Below are 13,252 nucleotides of genomic sequence, written 5' to 3'. Positions count from 1 at the left end.
TCTCTCTCTCTCTCTCTCTCTCTCTCTCTCTCTCTCTCTCTTGACAGGATCTAGGTCCAGGCTGGGTTCACTGTGGTCCTTGTTGGCCTCAGACTTGGTATGTAGCCACAAGTGGCCTTAACTCTTGATCTCCTGTCTTTATCTTCCAAAGGCTAGAGTGGGAGGACTGGCTCTGGTTTGCTGCATTTGACAAAAGCTGAACTATGTAGCCCAGGATGGCCTGCAATTCTCCACTCTCCTGCTCTTGCCTCCCAAGTGTTGGAATTACAAGCATGCATCACTATGCCCTACTAGTATCTACTCTTTCATTTTTAAAATTTTTCAAAAGATTTATTTATTTTATGTATATGAAAACTTTATGCCAGAGAGCACATCAGATCCCCTATAAATGGTAGTGAGCCACCATCTGGGTGCTGGGAATTGAACTCAGGACCTCCAGAAGAGCAGCCAGTGCTCTGAACCTCTGAACCATTGCTTCAGCCCTCATTTTAAAAATTTTTATTAGATTATTTTTTATTTGTTTATGTTCGTATATACATGAAAATGCCATATCCTACTTGTGGAGGTCATAGAATAATTTGTGGGAATTGGTTCTCACCTTCCCCATGTGGGTTGCAGGGACTGAACCTAGTTCCCCAGGCTTGGTAGCAAGTACCCTTACCCACCGAGCCATCTCACAGGTCCTATTCCAGTCTTTTGGGATGTAGTATCTATGTGTAACTCTGCCTATCCTGGAGTTCACTCTTGTCAACCAGGTGGCCTCAGACTTGCAGCCATCCTGAGTTATATACCACTTTTATTTATTTTTGAGACAGGGTCTCTCTTTGTAGTCAGTCACCACTCTAGAAACTATGAGACCTTGGAGAGTGAAGTTGATAAAAGAGGCGGAGACCTAGCCAGTCATGGTGGCACAGGCCTTTCATCCCAGTGTCACGGAGGCAGAGGAAGGAGGTTCTCTGAGTCTTAGGCTAGCCTGGTTTAAAGAGCGAGTTCCAGGACAGCCAGGACTACACAGTGAAACTTTATCTCGAGGAACCAAAAAACAAACAAACAAACAAAAACCATGTTTTGAAGAAACGGAGGTCACAAGATGTCTGTCTAGTTTTCTTGCAGTTTGTCATAAGCACTCAGAATCCTCACGCAGCTCCATCCCTGGACTATGTTCTAACAGTAGCCCTGGAAGAGCTGTCCTAGAACTCACTATATTGACCAGGCTGACCTCAATCTCACAAAGATCCTCCTGCTTCTGCCTAAGTGCAGGAACTGAAGGTGTATTCTACAACACCGGACTTGCTAACTATTGGGCACGTCTATCAACCTGGGGGATAGCTGAAGCTATTATCTTCACAGCGATCCCAGACCAGAGTCGTGGATTTCCTTAGCTAGGGCCGGACAGTGGGGCAAGCCTCACCGTGTATTTGAACCTCCATCTCAGTGGCCACAAGGCCTCCTGGGTTCTGGCAGATGCAGGGAAGGAAGGAAGGGGAGGAGCCCTTTGTGACAGTTGTCTCAGGCTGGGCATAAACAGGATGTGGTGTTTGGTGAAGCCTTCCCCTTCCCAGTCCACCCCTCAGCCTGGGTCCCCACCTCTAGAAGACAGCGGAACTGAGAAGAGGCCTGAGGACAGAAAAGCCATGGTCAGAGGGCCTGGGTGGCAAGGAAGGGCTTGGGCCTGCTGTTTAGGGTGGACTGGGGCAAGGAGGGTGCCTGGATGAAGGTCAGCTGAGGATGAAGGTCACAGGCGGGGAAGGAAGGTACCCAGCTGAGGCAAAGGATATAGCTAGGGCAGAGAGGTGGTGGTTCTATTTTGGCCCCAAGCAAGCAGATCCTTGGGTTTTCTGGAGTAATCCATGAGAACCTAGCAGGAAGGTAGAACCTGCCCTCTGTGTATACCCTGGAGCTGAGCCGTGTGTCCCAGTGACTGGCACCCTCTGAGGTGTTTGCCAGAGACCTCTCACATGGGCTAGCTTCAGCTTCTTCCCTGGTTTACAGGGAAACTGAGTCAGGAAAGGAGCCAGGCTAGAGGCCAAGCCAGTTCAACTCCTCCCTGTCCCATTGGCAGTCGGACTCCTTGGTGGTGTGTGAAGTGGACCCGGAGTTAAAGGAAAAGCTGAGGAAATTCCGCTTCCGAAAAGAAACTGACAATGCAGCCATCATAAGTCAGTGACTTCTGCCCTATGGAAGGGTGGGGCAGGGGTGACAGGGAGGGAGGGCTGGGCTAATGTCCCCTGGGATGGGAGGGACTTGTAACCTGTGTTCTATCCCTCTCCAGTGAAAGTGGACAAAGACCGGCAGATGGTGGTGCTGGAGGAAGAATTCCAGGTGAGGGCCGGGATGTGGGACCCCTGAACACAGTGAGAGGTCTGGGGACAGAGTTGGTAGACTGCTCCCTGGATACGTCATAAGCAAGGTACAATGACACCTGCTTGTAATGCCTGCGCTCTAGAGGTGGAGATGGGAGGGCCACAACGTTAGCTGGAGGATAGCCTGGGCTGCAAGAGGCCCTGTATCAAAAAGTCAAACAAAGGTTGGGCACAGTGGCTCTGGTTTTGTTTTTTTGTTTTTTTTTTTTTTTTTAGTTTTTCGAGACAGGGTTTCTCTGTGGCTTTGGAGCCTGTCCTGGAACTAGCTCTGTAGACCAGGCTGGTCTTGTACTCACAGAGATCCGCCTGCCTCTGCCTCCCGAGTGCTGGGATTAAAGGCATGCGCCACCACCGCCCGGCTGTGGCTCTGGTTTTTAATCCCAGAACTCAAAAGGTAGAGACAGGCAGATCTCTCTGTGTTGGAAGCCAACCTGATCCTACACATTGAGTTCAAGCCTTACCCCTGCCTTTAAAAAAAAAATAGCCAGTTATTTTAGCTAGGGTTAACTATTGTTGTGACGCAATGACCCACACGAGCTGGGGAGAAAGGGGTTATTTGGCTTGCATATCCTGAATCACAGTCCCACTGATGGAAGGCAGGGCAAGAACTCAAAGCAGACAGGAACCTGGAGGCAGGAGCTGAGGTGGAGGCCATGGAGGGAGCTGCTTACTGGTTTGTTTCCCATGGCTTGCTCAGCCTGCCTTCCTATAGAACCCAGGACCAGCAGCCCAGGGAGTGGCCCAACCCACAATGGTCTGAGTCTTCCTGTATCACTAAAGAAAGTGTCTTACAGGCTTGTCTACAGCCCTTCTAATAGACACAATTTCTCAATTGTGTTTTCTCCCCTCAGATGTCAAGGTGACATAAAACTAGCCAGCACATAGGGCTTCCGTTCTAGATAAGGTAGCTCAAAGCCACCAACAACCCTGTATAACTGGATAAGCCTTCCATTTTGTGACCTCGCTGTCCACATTAGCCTGCCTTCCTTCCTTCTTTCTGGGGTTGAGGCTCTTGGCAAGGGAGGGTATTGACCAGGAGGAGCTGGGCTTCCTTGGGCCCCCTGAAAGGAAGTAGAGTGCAGTGGTTACCATGGGAACACTGATTCAAATCGGAACTCCGGCATTTAGTGTCTTGTGCAATGTGGAGCAAGTCCCTTGACATTGGTGTGCCTCAGTTTCTGTAGCTGGCAAGTGGGTATAATAAGACCTCCCCACATGGTTCTGAGAAAACTCAATGAATCTGCCCATGCTTCTCTTCTTAGAACAACGATCACATTTCAAGTGCTCATTTAATGAACTGAATGATGGTTATTTGTTCCCTCCCTCCCTCCTTCCCTCTCTCTCTTTCTCTAACTGAACGATAGTCATTTGTTCTCTCTCTCAGAACATTTCCCCAGAGGAACTTAGATCTGAGTTGCCAGAGAGACAACCCAGGTAGGAATCCTGGAGGAAGGGGTGGTGTGGAGGACTATGGGTAGGGAGTGATAAAAGACCTACAGATTGGGAAGCTATGGGGCTCCAGTTCTGTCTATGTGCTCAGGATCTCTGAATTTGAAGCCATGAAGTCATAGTCTAGAAAATGTTGTTGATTTGATAATATTTTATTACAGAATTTTATACTAGTATGATAAGGATCTATTTATTTTGTTTTATGTACATGAGTATTTTGCCTGTAGGTGTGTCTATGTACAATATGTGTGCCTGGTGCCCGTAGACATCAGAAGACAACATAGGATCTCCTGGACTTAGTTGTCAGCCACCATGTGGCTACTGGGAATGGAACCTAGGTCTTTGAAAGAGCAGCAAGTGCTCTTAACTTCTGAGCCATCTTTCCAGTCCTTATGCTAATAGTTTTTAAAGGGTAAACAAACCAGGAGGACATTTTAAAAATTAAAAAATATTTAAGGCCAGGTTTGGTGGCACAGCACCTGTAATCCCACACTTGGGAGGCAGAGGCAGGAGGATATCTGTGAGTCAGAGGCCAGCCTGGTCTACAGAGCGAGTTCCAGGACAGTCAGATCTAGATAGTGAGCTCTTGTCTCAGAAATTTTTTTGTATTTATGTGTATGGGCGTTTTGCATGCATGTATGTCTATGCACTACATGTACTCAGAGGCCAGAAAAGGGCTTTGGATGCTCTAGAACAGAGTGTCGTGAGCCACCTTGTGGGTGCTGGGAACTGAACCTAGTCCTCTGTAAGGGCAAAAATTGTTAACTGCTGGGACATATCTCCAGAAATTTGCCGGGTGCTGGTGGTGCTCACTTTTAACCCCAGCACTCAGGAGGCAGAGGCAGGTGGATCTCAGTGAATCTGAGGCCAGCCTGGTCTACATACAGAGTGAGTTCCAGGACAGCCAGGATTATTACACAGAGAAAGACTGTCTCAAGAAACCAAAACAATTTTTTTTGAAATTTATTATTTATGTATATGTGTGTATGTGAACCACTTGGTATGGGTCCTGGGAACTCATCTTCTGTCCTGTGTAAGGACAAAAAAAAGTACTCAACCATAGAGTCATCTCTCCAGCTCTTCTTGCTGTTCCTTTGAAAAATGGTCTCAGGTATCCCAGGTTGGCCTTGAACTCATTATATAGCCAAGGACAGCTTTAAATTCCGGGTCTTGGGCTGGGGAGATGGCTCTGAGATTAAGAGCACTGGCTGCCCTTCCAGAGGTCCTGAGTTCAATTCCCAGCAACCACATGGTGGCTCACAGCCCACTTTAATGAGATCTGGTGCCCTCTTCAGGCACACAGGCATACATACAGGCAGAAAATGGTATACATAATAAATAAATGAATTTCAGGTCTTGCCTCTACCTCCCAAATGCACCCTGCCCTCTCTGATTTCCATCCATTTCTTACTCAGCCTCCTGAGTGCTGGTACCACAGGCAATGGCCAGGTTCAGCCTCTGGAGTGCTGGTACCACAGGCCTATGCCAGGCTCAGCCTCCGGAGTGCTGGTACCACAGGCCTATGCCAGGTTCAGCCTCCTGAGTGCTGGTACCACAGGCTTATGCCAGGCTCAGCCTCCGGAGTGCTGGTACCACAGGCAATGGCCAGGTTCAGCCTCCTGAGTGCTGGTACTACAGACAATGGCCAGGTTCAGCCTCCTGAGTGCTGGTACTACAGACAATGGCCAGGTTCAGCCTCCTGAGTGCTGGTACCACAGGCCTATGCCACTGTGCCTGACTCAAACTGGTCTGTCCACATCTTTCATCTCGACTCAATTCTATTTTGGTCTCTCCAGTTTTGAACTTCATTCCCAGGCTCAGGGACCTTTGATAACTGCAAAGACCCAAGACCCAGAACTGGGCCTCACCCCTGGGAGGTTCAATGCTGATGCTCTTAGCTTAGACTTTGTCTTTTGTGTGAAATCTGACCCGTTGGAAGGTGGTGCTTAGCATCTTGACTCACATCCAGTTCCAGCTCCTGGGTCAGGCACCAGCTCTCAGCATCTCCTTGTGATTGCTGTGCCCTCAGGTCCCACTGCTGGGACAGGGAAGCGTGGGGCCCAGCATGAGTCTCACATCACACGCATGTTCCAGGGCATCTCCCTGGGAGTCTGCGCTCCAAGTGAATAACCCGTGGCTGAGAACGCTCAACGTTAATTTACGTTTTTTTTTTTTCTTTTTGGTTTTTCGAGACAGGGTTTCTCTGTAGCTTTGGAGCCTGTTGTAGAACTCACTCTGTAGACCAGGCTGATCTTGAACTGACAGAGATCCGCCTGCCTCTGCTCCCGAGTGCTGGGATTAAAGGCGTGTGCCACCACTGCCCGGCCAAATTACATTTTTTTCTTCTTTTTTTTAAATATTTATTTATTTATTTATTATGTATACAATATTCTGTCTGTATGCCTGAAGGCCAGAAGAGGGCACCAGACCTCATTACAGATGGTTGTGAGCCACCATGTGGTTGCTGGGAATTGAACTCAGGACCTTTGAAGAGCAGGCAATGCTCTTAACCTCTGAGCCATCTCTCCAGCCCCCCCCCCCAAATTACATTTTTTAAGTAGTTGAGACAGGAACTGATGAAGTCCAGGCTGACCTCAAACTCACTGTGTAGCTGTGGTTAACTCAGTTTCAGCTCCTCCTGTATCCCTCGCAAGTGCTGGGATTACAGGTAGGTGCTGCCATACCCAGCTCTGGATCCGAGGACATGAACTCAAAGAACAGCGACTGGACTGCTTCCTGGGTCCTAGTGTGACTTTCCTTTCTCTGCCGTAGGTTTGTGGTTTACAGCTACAAGTATGTGCATGCCGATGGCAGGGTGTCTTACCCTCTGTGCTTCATCTTCTCCAGCCCCGTGGGTGAGACACGGCTCTAACTGTCCTGAGGAAAGGGTCTTAGATGCCAAGGAGCAGTGCGTGCATGCATGCGTGTGTGCGTGCATGCAGGTGTGTGTATGGCTATGGAGGTGTATGTAAGTGGGTATAGGCACCTATAAGTATGGATATGGGTAGAGCACCAGCCCAGTTTGTTGCAAGCCCTGAGTTCTATTCCCAGCACCATCAAAAAAAAAAAAAAAATGAACTCAGGGGCATAATAGTAGCTGGGTATGTTGGTGCATGCCTTTAATGCTAGCACACAGACTGTGAATTTGAGACCAGTCTGGTCTGCATAGTAAGTTCCAGGACAGCCAGGGCTATAGAGAGAGATCCTGTTTCAAACAAACAAACAAACAAACAAACACAAAACAACCCCCTTCCAAAAAAAGTACTCTGAAGGTACTGTAGCCAGACATAGTTGTGTTCTGCCTGTAGTCTCAGCCCTTGGGAGGCTGAGGCTTGAAGGAGCTTGAGTCCCAGCCTAGCCTGGGCTACAGAGTGAAACCTTATCTGAACGACAAACGGGGCAGGCACGGTGACTCAGTGAATGACTCAAGCCCTTAGCTCCCGCACCAGGAGGCAGGCCAAGCAGATCTTTGTGAATTCAAGGCCAGTCTGGGCTACATAGAGAGACCCTGTCTAAGGAAAAGAGTGTAATCATGTATATGTGTGGGGTACGCTGTATGTGGGAGCCGTGAAGTGGAGGTAGGCACTTAGGTTCGTCAAGACTGCACACATTCTTGTTCATGTTACCAGGAAGTCCCCACCAGAGGCCTGAATCTTCCTTCTCCCAGACACCTTCACTGTAAACCTGAAGCTCCTAAACAAATCTAGAAACCCTGAGTACAGCCTTCAGGGTCCTGCTACAATCCTCCTTAAACTGCAGTGTCTACATGACCGCTTGAATTTTACCAACCCGGAGTCGTGCCCCAGCCACACCCGTTCTTCTCTTCTCCACACAGGCTGCAAGCCTGAGCAACAGATGATGTATGCAGGGAGCAAAAACAGACTGGTGCAGACGGCGGAGCTTACGAAGGTCCAGAAGGAGCCCCAGCTCTGGAGAGGCTGGGTGACCCTGGGGTCTGGGGGAGGAAGCCAGGGGTTGAGCCCCTGGGACTGTGGAGCAGACCCCTGGGATCTGAGAGAGGAGGGTTGAGCCTGGATCCTCAGATCTGAGGGAAGAGCTGAGCTTGGACTCCAGGGTCTGAGGGAGGAAGCACATAGAGGTCTGGGCTCCAGGGGTTGAAGGAGGAGGGTTTGGATCTGGGCTCCTTAGTCCGAGGGATCAGGAAGCCTCACTGGATCATAATGCTGAGACCTCTTTCTCTCTACCCAGGTGTTTGAAATCCGCACCACAGACGACCTCACAGAGTCCTGGCTTCAAGAAAAGTTAGCTTTCTTTCGTTGACCTTTGAGCCAGGGATATGGAATCTTTATGCTTGAATACTCAGACTCCTAGGCTGATGAACATCCAAGAGCTAAATAAATGTTAAAAAATCAGGAATTTAGCGACCCTTAACTCGACTCTGGTGCGGTTCTGATGTCTCTTTATCCGTGCGGGCCGACAGTCCCTGCAGTTCCAGCTTGTGGCCGGCAGGGGGCAAACGTTTCCAGGGGAACAAAACTGGCCCGGGGAGGAAAAGACACCTGTTTCTTAGCCACCAAGGGAGGGGACTGTGGAGCTTCCTGGGATGGAATGGGAAACTGCGGTGGCCGGGATTCCCTTAGGGAATTTTGGGAGGGAATGTTAGAATTCATGAAGGGGTCACTCCTAAGAGGGAAAGGCCCCTGAGAGGAGAAAGTGAAGTACCCCCTCTCTTCACCTCTTCTTCCACTTTGGGATTAGAAGGCATCTTTTGGTACTAAATGCTTTGTGTCTCAGATGAGCCCTCAGGTAGGAAGAATTTAAAGGTATATATATATCAAACTGTAATTGCTTCTGGCACCAGTAGGATGCTAGGGATGGATAGCTTCAAGGTTGGACAAGCCTGAAGGCCCAGGACTGTGGGCAGTGAAGAGGATTTAGGGCTCAGTGAACTCTAGAGGGCTTGAAGACTCAGGGAAGGGGAGACTCCCTACGCTCTTGTCTTTTCTCTTTCTGTTCTTCCAGGACCTCTGGGCGCTGAATTCTCTCAGACCTTTCTCTCTGAAGGCCATGTATTCAGCACCCAGGGTACACAGCGCTCTGAGACTGGACGTCCTGAGAGAGGTGGATCTACTTCCTGTGCTATGCTAACTATCGCCCCAGTCCTCACACCGGGGGGCCCCTGGAACTCCCTTCCTCCACCTTTTTTCAGGTTCCCTGTTGAGAGGTGGCCGTTGCCATGGTAACCATGACACAGTGACCTTGGTCCTGAGCTGTCCCCCCCCCCCAGTGCTTCTAGGGGCGGGCCTAGAAGAGAATTTGTGTCCTGCCTCTCCTCCTGCTCCCTCAGATTCTTCGCCCCACCCTGCCCCTTCTTTCCCTGTCTCCAGTCAAGACAAGCCCTTCCCAGAGAAATTCTGGATAACATATCTCTAAACTGGGCCATGGAGAAACGTCTTTAGCCTTCCGTGTTCTGGGGGCTTTTTTTGTTTTTTTTTTTGTTTTTTTTTTTTTTTTTTGGTTTTTTTCGAGACAGGGTTTCTCTGTGGCTTTGGAGCCTGTCCTGGAACTAGCTCTGTAGACCAGGCTGGTCTCGAACTCACAGAGATCCGCCTGCCTTTGCCTCCCGAGTGCTGGGATTAAAGGCGTGCGCCACCGTTGCCCGGCTGGGGGCTTTTGGATCAAGCTTGTCTCCTCCCTGCTAGAGGCCCCATTCCCCTAAATTTTGAGACAGGGTTTCTCTGGGTAACCTTGGTTGTCCTGGAACTCTCTGTGGACCAGGCTGGCCTCAAACTCAGAGATCCACCTGCCTCTGCCTTCCTCCCTGGGTTTACCTGGCCCCGAGTTACTTCTGATTACAATCTTAGTCCCCAATGGCTGGGGGTGGGGTGGGAAAGAGAGGTCTGGGGATCACAGGGACATCTAATGAAGAGGTCAAGGAACCCCTGGCTTGCCAAGATTAGAGAGGCAATGAGACCTGTCCGAGATTACACACTCATGACCACAAATGCTTGACAAGTACAGGTACCATACAGACGTCCGCTTAATTCCTACAATGCGCGATGAAGAGGTAGGTGGCCATGACGAAGAAACCGAGGCACAGAAACTGAAGCCACAGACTATCACACATCCAAGGGCCACACTGCACTGTTTCAGGAAAGAATCTCAGTCGCCTTTGCCTTCCTTCCCTTCTCCCTACCCTACCCTTCAGAATTGAACTTGCTTTTAGGTTGTGATGTATGGGACTCACCCAATCAAGAGCAAGTTTGGAAAGCAAGAACCAATCAGAGGGTCCAGAACAGATTATCCGATGAAGAGTCAGTCAGTATAACGGGGGCTTTTTATTGATGTATGTATGTATGTATGTATGATGTATGTATGTATGTATGTATGTATGTATGTATGTATGTACGCATGTATGTATGTATGTATGTATGTATGTATGTATGTATGTGTGTGTGTGCACGGGTGTGTGTTCATGCGGGACAGCCAGAGGACAACTTTCAGGACTTCTTTCCTTCCACCTTGTGGGCTCCAGGGATCGAACTCAGATCTTCAGTCTTGGCCAGAGGTGCCAGTGGGTACTGAGCCATTTCGCCAGCCCAAGCTCTCTGTTTTGAATCTGCACTCTATGTTTTCCCAGGGCAACTTCTCTCTACTCTTGGACATGGGGCAGGGCTTATGTTTGAGAAGCTCAGAAGGGATTTAGCACAGAATAAAGACTCCCAGCCTAGGCCAAAAGTCAGGATTCTAAAGGGCAAGAAGGCAAAGATGGAGGATGTGGTTTACTCAGAAGAGGTGAGGCTTGTATTTGTGGGTGGAGCCTAGGATGGCTATTATTTACTTACTAAGAATCTAGAGTTTCAGGCGGGGCATGGTAGCACACGCCTTTAGCCCACACACTGAGAGGCAAAGGCAACTTGGTTTACTTAACAAATTTGGGACCAGCCCATTACATAGAGTGGGATTTATGCTTTGGGGCGGGGCCTGAGACAGCAGGTAGGACCAGAATTGGTGAAGAATTCTAGGCTTGGTTATTAGTCTGTATTGGAAGTCTGCTGTAAGAATTGGGGCTCTAGTTAGGAACTGCAGTGTGGTACTTTCAGTGGTCCATACCCCTGCCTGCTTCATAGACTCTTCACTTAGCCGTCCTGTCTCCGTTATCCTCCCTCCTCCCTTCACCTCCAGCCCCAGCCTGACTTCACCCCTCTTTCCCTTCATTTTTATGCTATGCTGCCCCTTATTATTGACCTGTGTGACCCTGGGTAGGGGACTAAGCCTCTGTCTGCCTCAGTGATTCTCATTTGTGAAATGGGGATAGTCAGGGCAGCTCCTCCGTACCCGAAGACCCCGGAACCACTGCCACCTGCAGTATGGCTGCATCTATGCTCACGTTTGTTGCCGTGATTCTCCTGTTCCCTTATGTGTGGTACGTGCATGTACATGTGTGAGTGTGAGTGTGTGTGTTGGCCAGAGGTCAACTTCAGGTGTTCTTTCTTAGGAGTGGTCCATCTTTATTTTTGAATTGTAAAAAGTCATATGCCGGGCTGGAGAGATGGCTCAGTGGTTAGGAACATTGCCTGCTCTTCCAAAGGTCCTGAGTTCAATTCCCAGCAACCACATGGTGGTTCACAACCATCTGTAATGGGGTCTGGTGCCCTCTTCTGGCCTTTAGGCATACACACAAACAGAATGTTGTATACATAATAAAAATAAATAAATATAAAAAAAGAAAATTAGAATGAGTATTTTTTTTTTCGAGACAGGGTTTCTCTGTGGCTTTGGAGCCTGTCCTGGAACTAGCTCTGTAGACCAGGCTGGTCTCGAACTCACAGAGATCCACCTGCCTCTGCCTCCCTAGTGCTGGGATTAAAGGCGTGTGCCACCACCGCCCGGCGTAGAATGAGTATTTTTTTAAAAAGTCATATGCCTGGGCAATGGTGATACCTTTAATCCCAGAACAAAAAAAAATTTTATGTGTACGGGTACAATGTCTGTGTAGCACTTGCCGATCTGGTGCCTGTGGAGGTCAGAAGAGGGAGCTGAATTCCCCTGAAGCTGGAATCGCAGAGAGTTGTGAGCTGCTATGTAGGTAGGTGATGGGAATTGAACCTGGGTCCATTTGAAGTCAGTATTTTTAAGAGATGAGCCATCTCTCCAGCACAGGTTTTACTTTGTTCATGGGACAGATTCTCTCACTGGGACCTAGGGCTGGCAGGTTAGGCTACACTGGGTGGCCAAAAAGCCCCAGGGATCTGCCTGTCTCAGCCACCATCCTTCCTGCTGCACGGCAAGGGCTTCACAGGCTGAGTGATCCCCCCAGTCCCTCTTTCTACTCTGTTTCTTCAAAGCTGTAGTGCTAGAAGGTGGAGTGCAGTTGGTGTTTGGAGGGTGTAGACAGGTGGAGTCTGGAGAGGGAAACTAGGAGCCCCTGGGGCTCCTCTTGGTTTTGACTTGAACCATCATTCACCGAAGAGATCTGTGGTGGTGAGTTGGTTCTGGGAGTGTGCCTAGGAAGGATTTACAGGGCTTGGGGGAGGAGTTCCATGGCGGGGGGTGCCTAATGGGAAGTGTTTGGGACACTGGCGCTGCAAAAAGATAGATTAGATTTTGAGGGAAGGCTTTGCTGAGTTTGGGGTTCCTATGTGTATCTCAAAAGGAGATGCAACATGGCCTGAGATACCCATGGGCTCTAAGGCAAGGATGAGGAGGTCAGCTCTGTGCAGGGCAGAAGGTGGACGCTAAGGGGGAAAGAAGGAAGAAACAAGGCATTCTGGGATCCCTGGGAGTCACAGAGGCCGAAAGGGCTGAAGGTAGCAGGACTGATTGCTGGGGATGGGTGGGAAATGGGGGCAGATAAACCAAGGGGGGGGCCTGAAAGGAACGGTGACAGGTCCAAGGTCCCCAAGGGTGTTGGATGATGACCTGAGGTATAGTTGGGGGAATGAGAAGCATTTAAGGGTCTTCCAAGGGCAGAAGAGAAGTTTGGGGTCCCTTAGACATTAGCCATCACTACAGTTCCTCCTGGTGGGCAGGGAAATGAAGATCCTTGATGGAGGAAGGACATTGTTGGGGTTGGACCTAGTTTTTTTCTCTGAATGGCTATGAAACACGGTCTGGTTTCCCAGAGTTCCCCAAAGAGTCAAGCTATGGTGGGCTCTTTCTGGACACTGACATATAGTCTGAGTCCTATGTGGATTTTGGGGTGTGGTCTGGGGGCCATCGGAGTGTTGGGTATGGGCGTGGGGGTGGGATCTGGATCCCCTGGGATGCTGTGATATGATCTGAGGTCCCTCTGGAATTAGAGGTGTATGGTCTAGGTTTCCTGACAGGGTGTGCCCACCCCCGCCCCCATCTGAGGTCACGAAACAGAGTAGAACAGAGTCTTGCTTCCAGGTGGCTTACCAACATGGTCTGGGTCTCAAAGGAGGTAAGACCCGCCACTCCGAGGGTGTGAGGGAGAGAGCTGGTGTGTGGGGGGG

The 13,252-nt window shown here is 49.5% G+C and overlaps 2 protein-coding genes across 4 annotated transcripts in view; both read left to right on the top strand.

The window, feature by feature from the left end:
• Positions 1-8,189, top strand: part of Gmfg (glia maturation factor gamma) — a 12,056-nt gene extending 3,867 nt beyond the window's left edge. The window contains exons 1-7 of one of the 3 annotated variants that reach the window (XM_005371279.2): positions 1,520-1,637; positions 2,063-2,159; positions 2,273-2,322; positions 3,748-3,797; positions 6,585-6,667; positions 7,648-7,721; positions 8,022-8,189. In XM_005371279.2, coding sequence (XP_005371336.1) covers positions 1,530-1,637; positions 2,063-2,159; positions 2,273-2,322; positions 3,748-3,797; positions 6,585-6,667; positions 7,648-7,721; positions 8,022-8,093 — 534 coding nt within the window. In that variant the 5' untranslated portion in view covers positions 1,520-1,529 and the 3' untranslated portion in view covers positions 8,094-8,189. Of the gene's footprint in view, positions 1-1,519; positions 1,638-1,700; positions 1,755-2,062; positions 2,160-2,272; positions 2,323-3,747; positions 3,798-6,584; positions 6,668-7,647; positions 7,722-8,021 lie in introns of those variants that run through there. The other 2 variants (XM_026778071.1, XM_013355194.2) reach the window with 2 other exon arrangements.
• A 4,992-nt stretch (positions 8,190-13,181) lies between these two features.
• Positions 13,182-13,252, top strand: part of Lrfn1 (leucine rich repeat and fibronectin type III domain containing 1) — a 16,371-nt gene continuing 16,300 nt past the window's right edge. The window contains exon 1 of the mRNA XM_026778072.1: positions 13,182-13,200. The gene's annotated coding sequence lies outside the window, so the exon portion shown is untranslated. The remainder of the gene's footprint in view (positions 13,201-13,252) is intronic.

Source organism: Microtus ochrogaster, unplaced genomic scaffold (genome assembly GCF_000317375.1).
Source record: "Microtus ochrogaster isolate Prairie Vole_2 unplaced genomic scaffold, MicOch1.0 UNK103, whole genome shotgun sequence".
NCBI classification, from domain to species: Eukaryota; Metazoa; Chordata; class Mammalia; order Rodentia; family Cricetidae; genus Microtus; species Microtus ochrogaster.
The sequence above is the reverse complement of the archived record's forward strand: the minus strand, read 5'-3'. Positions and strand labels throughout refer to the sequence as shown.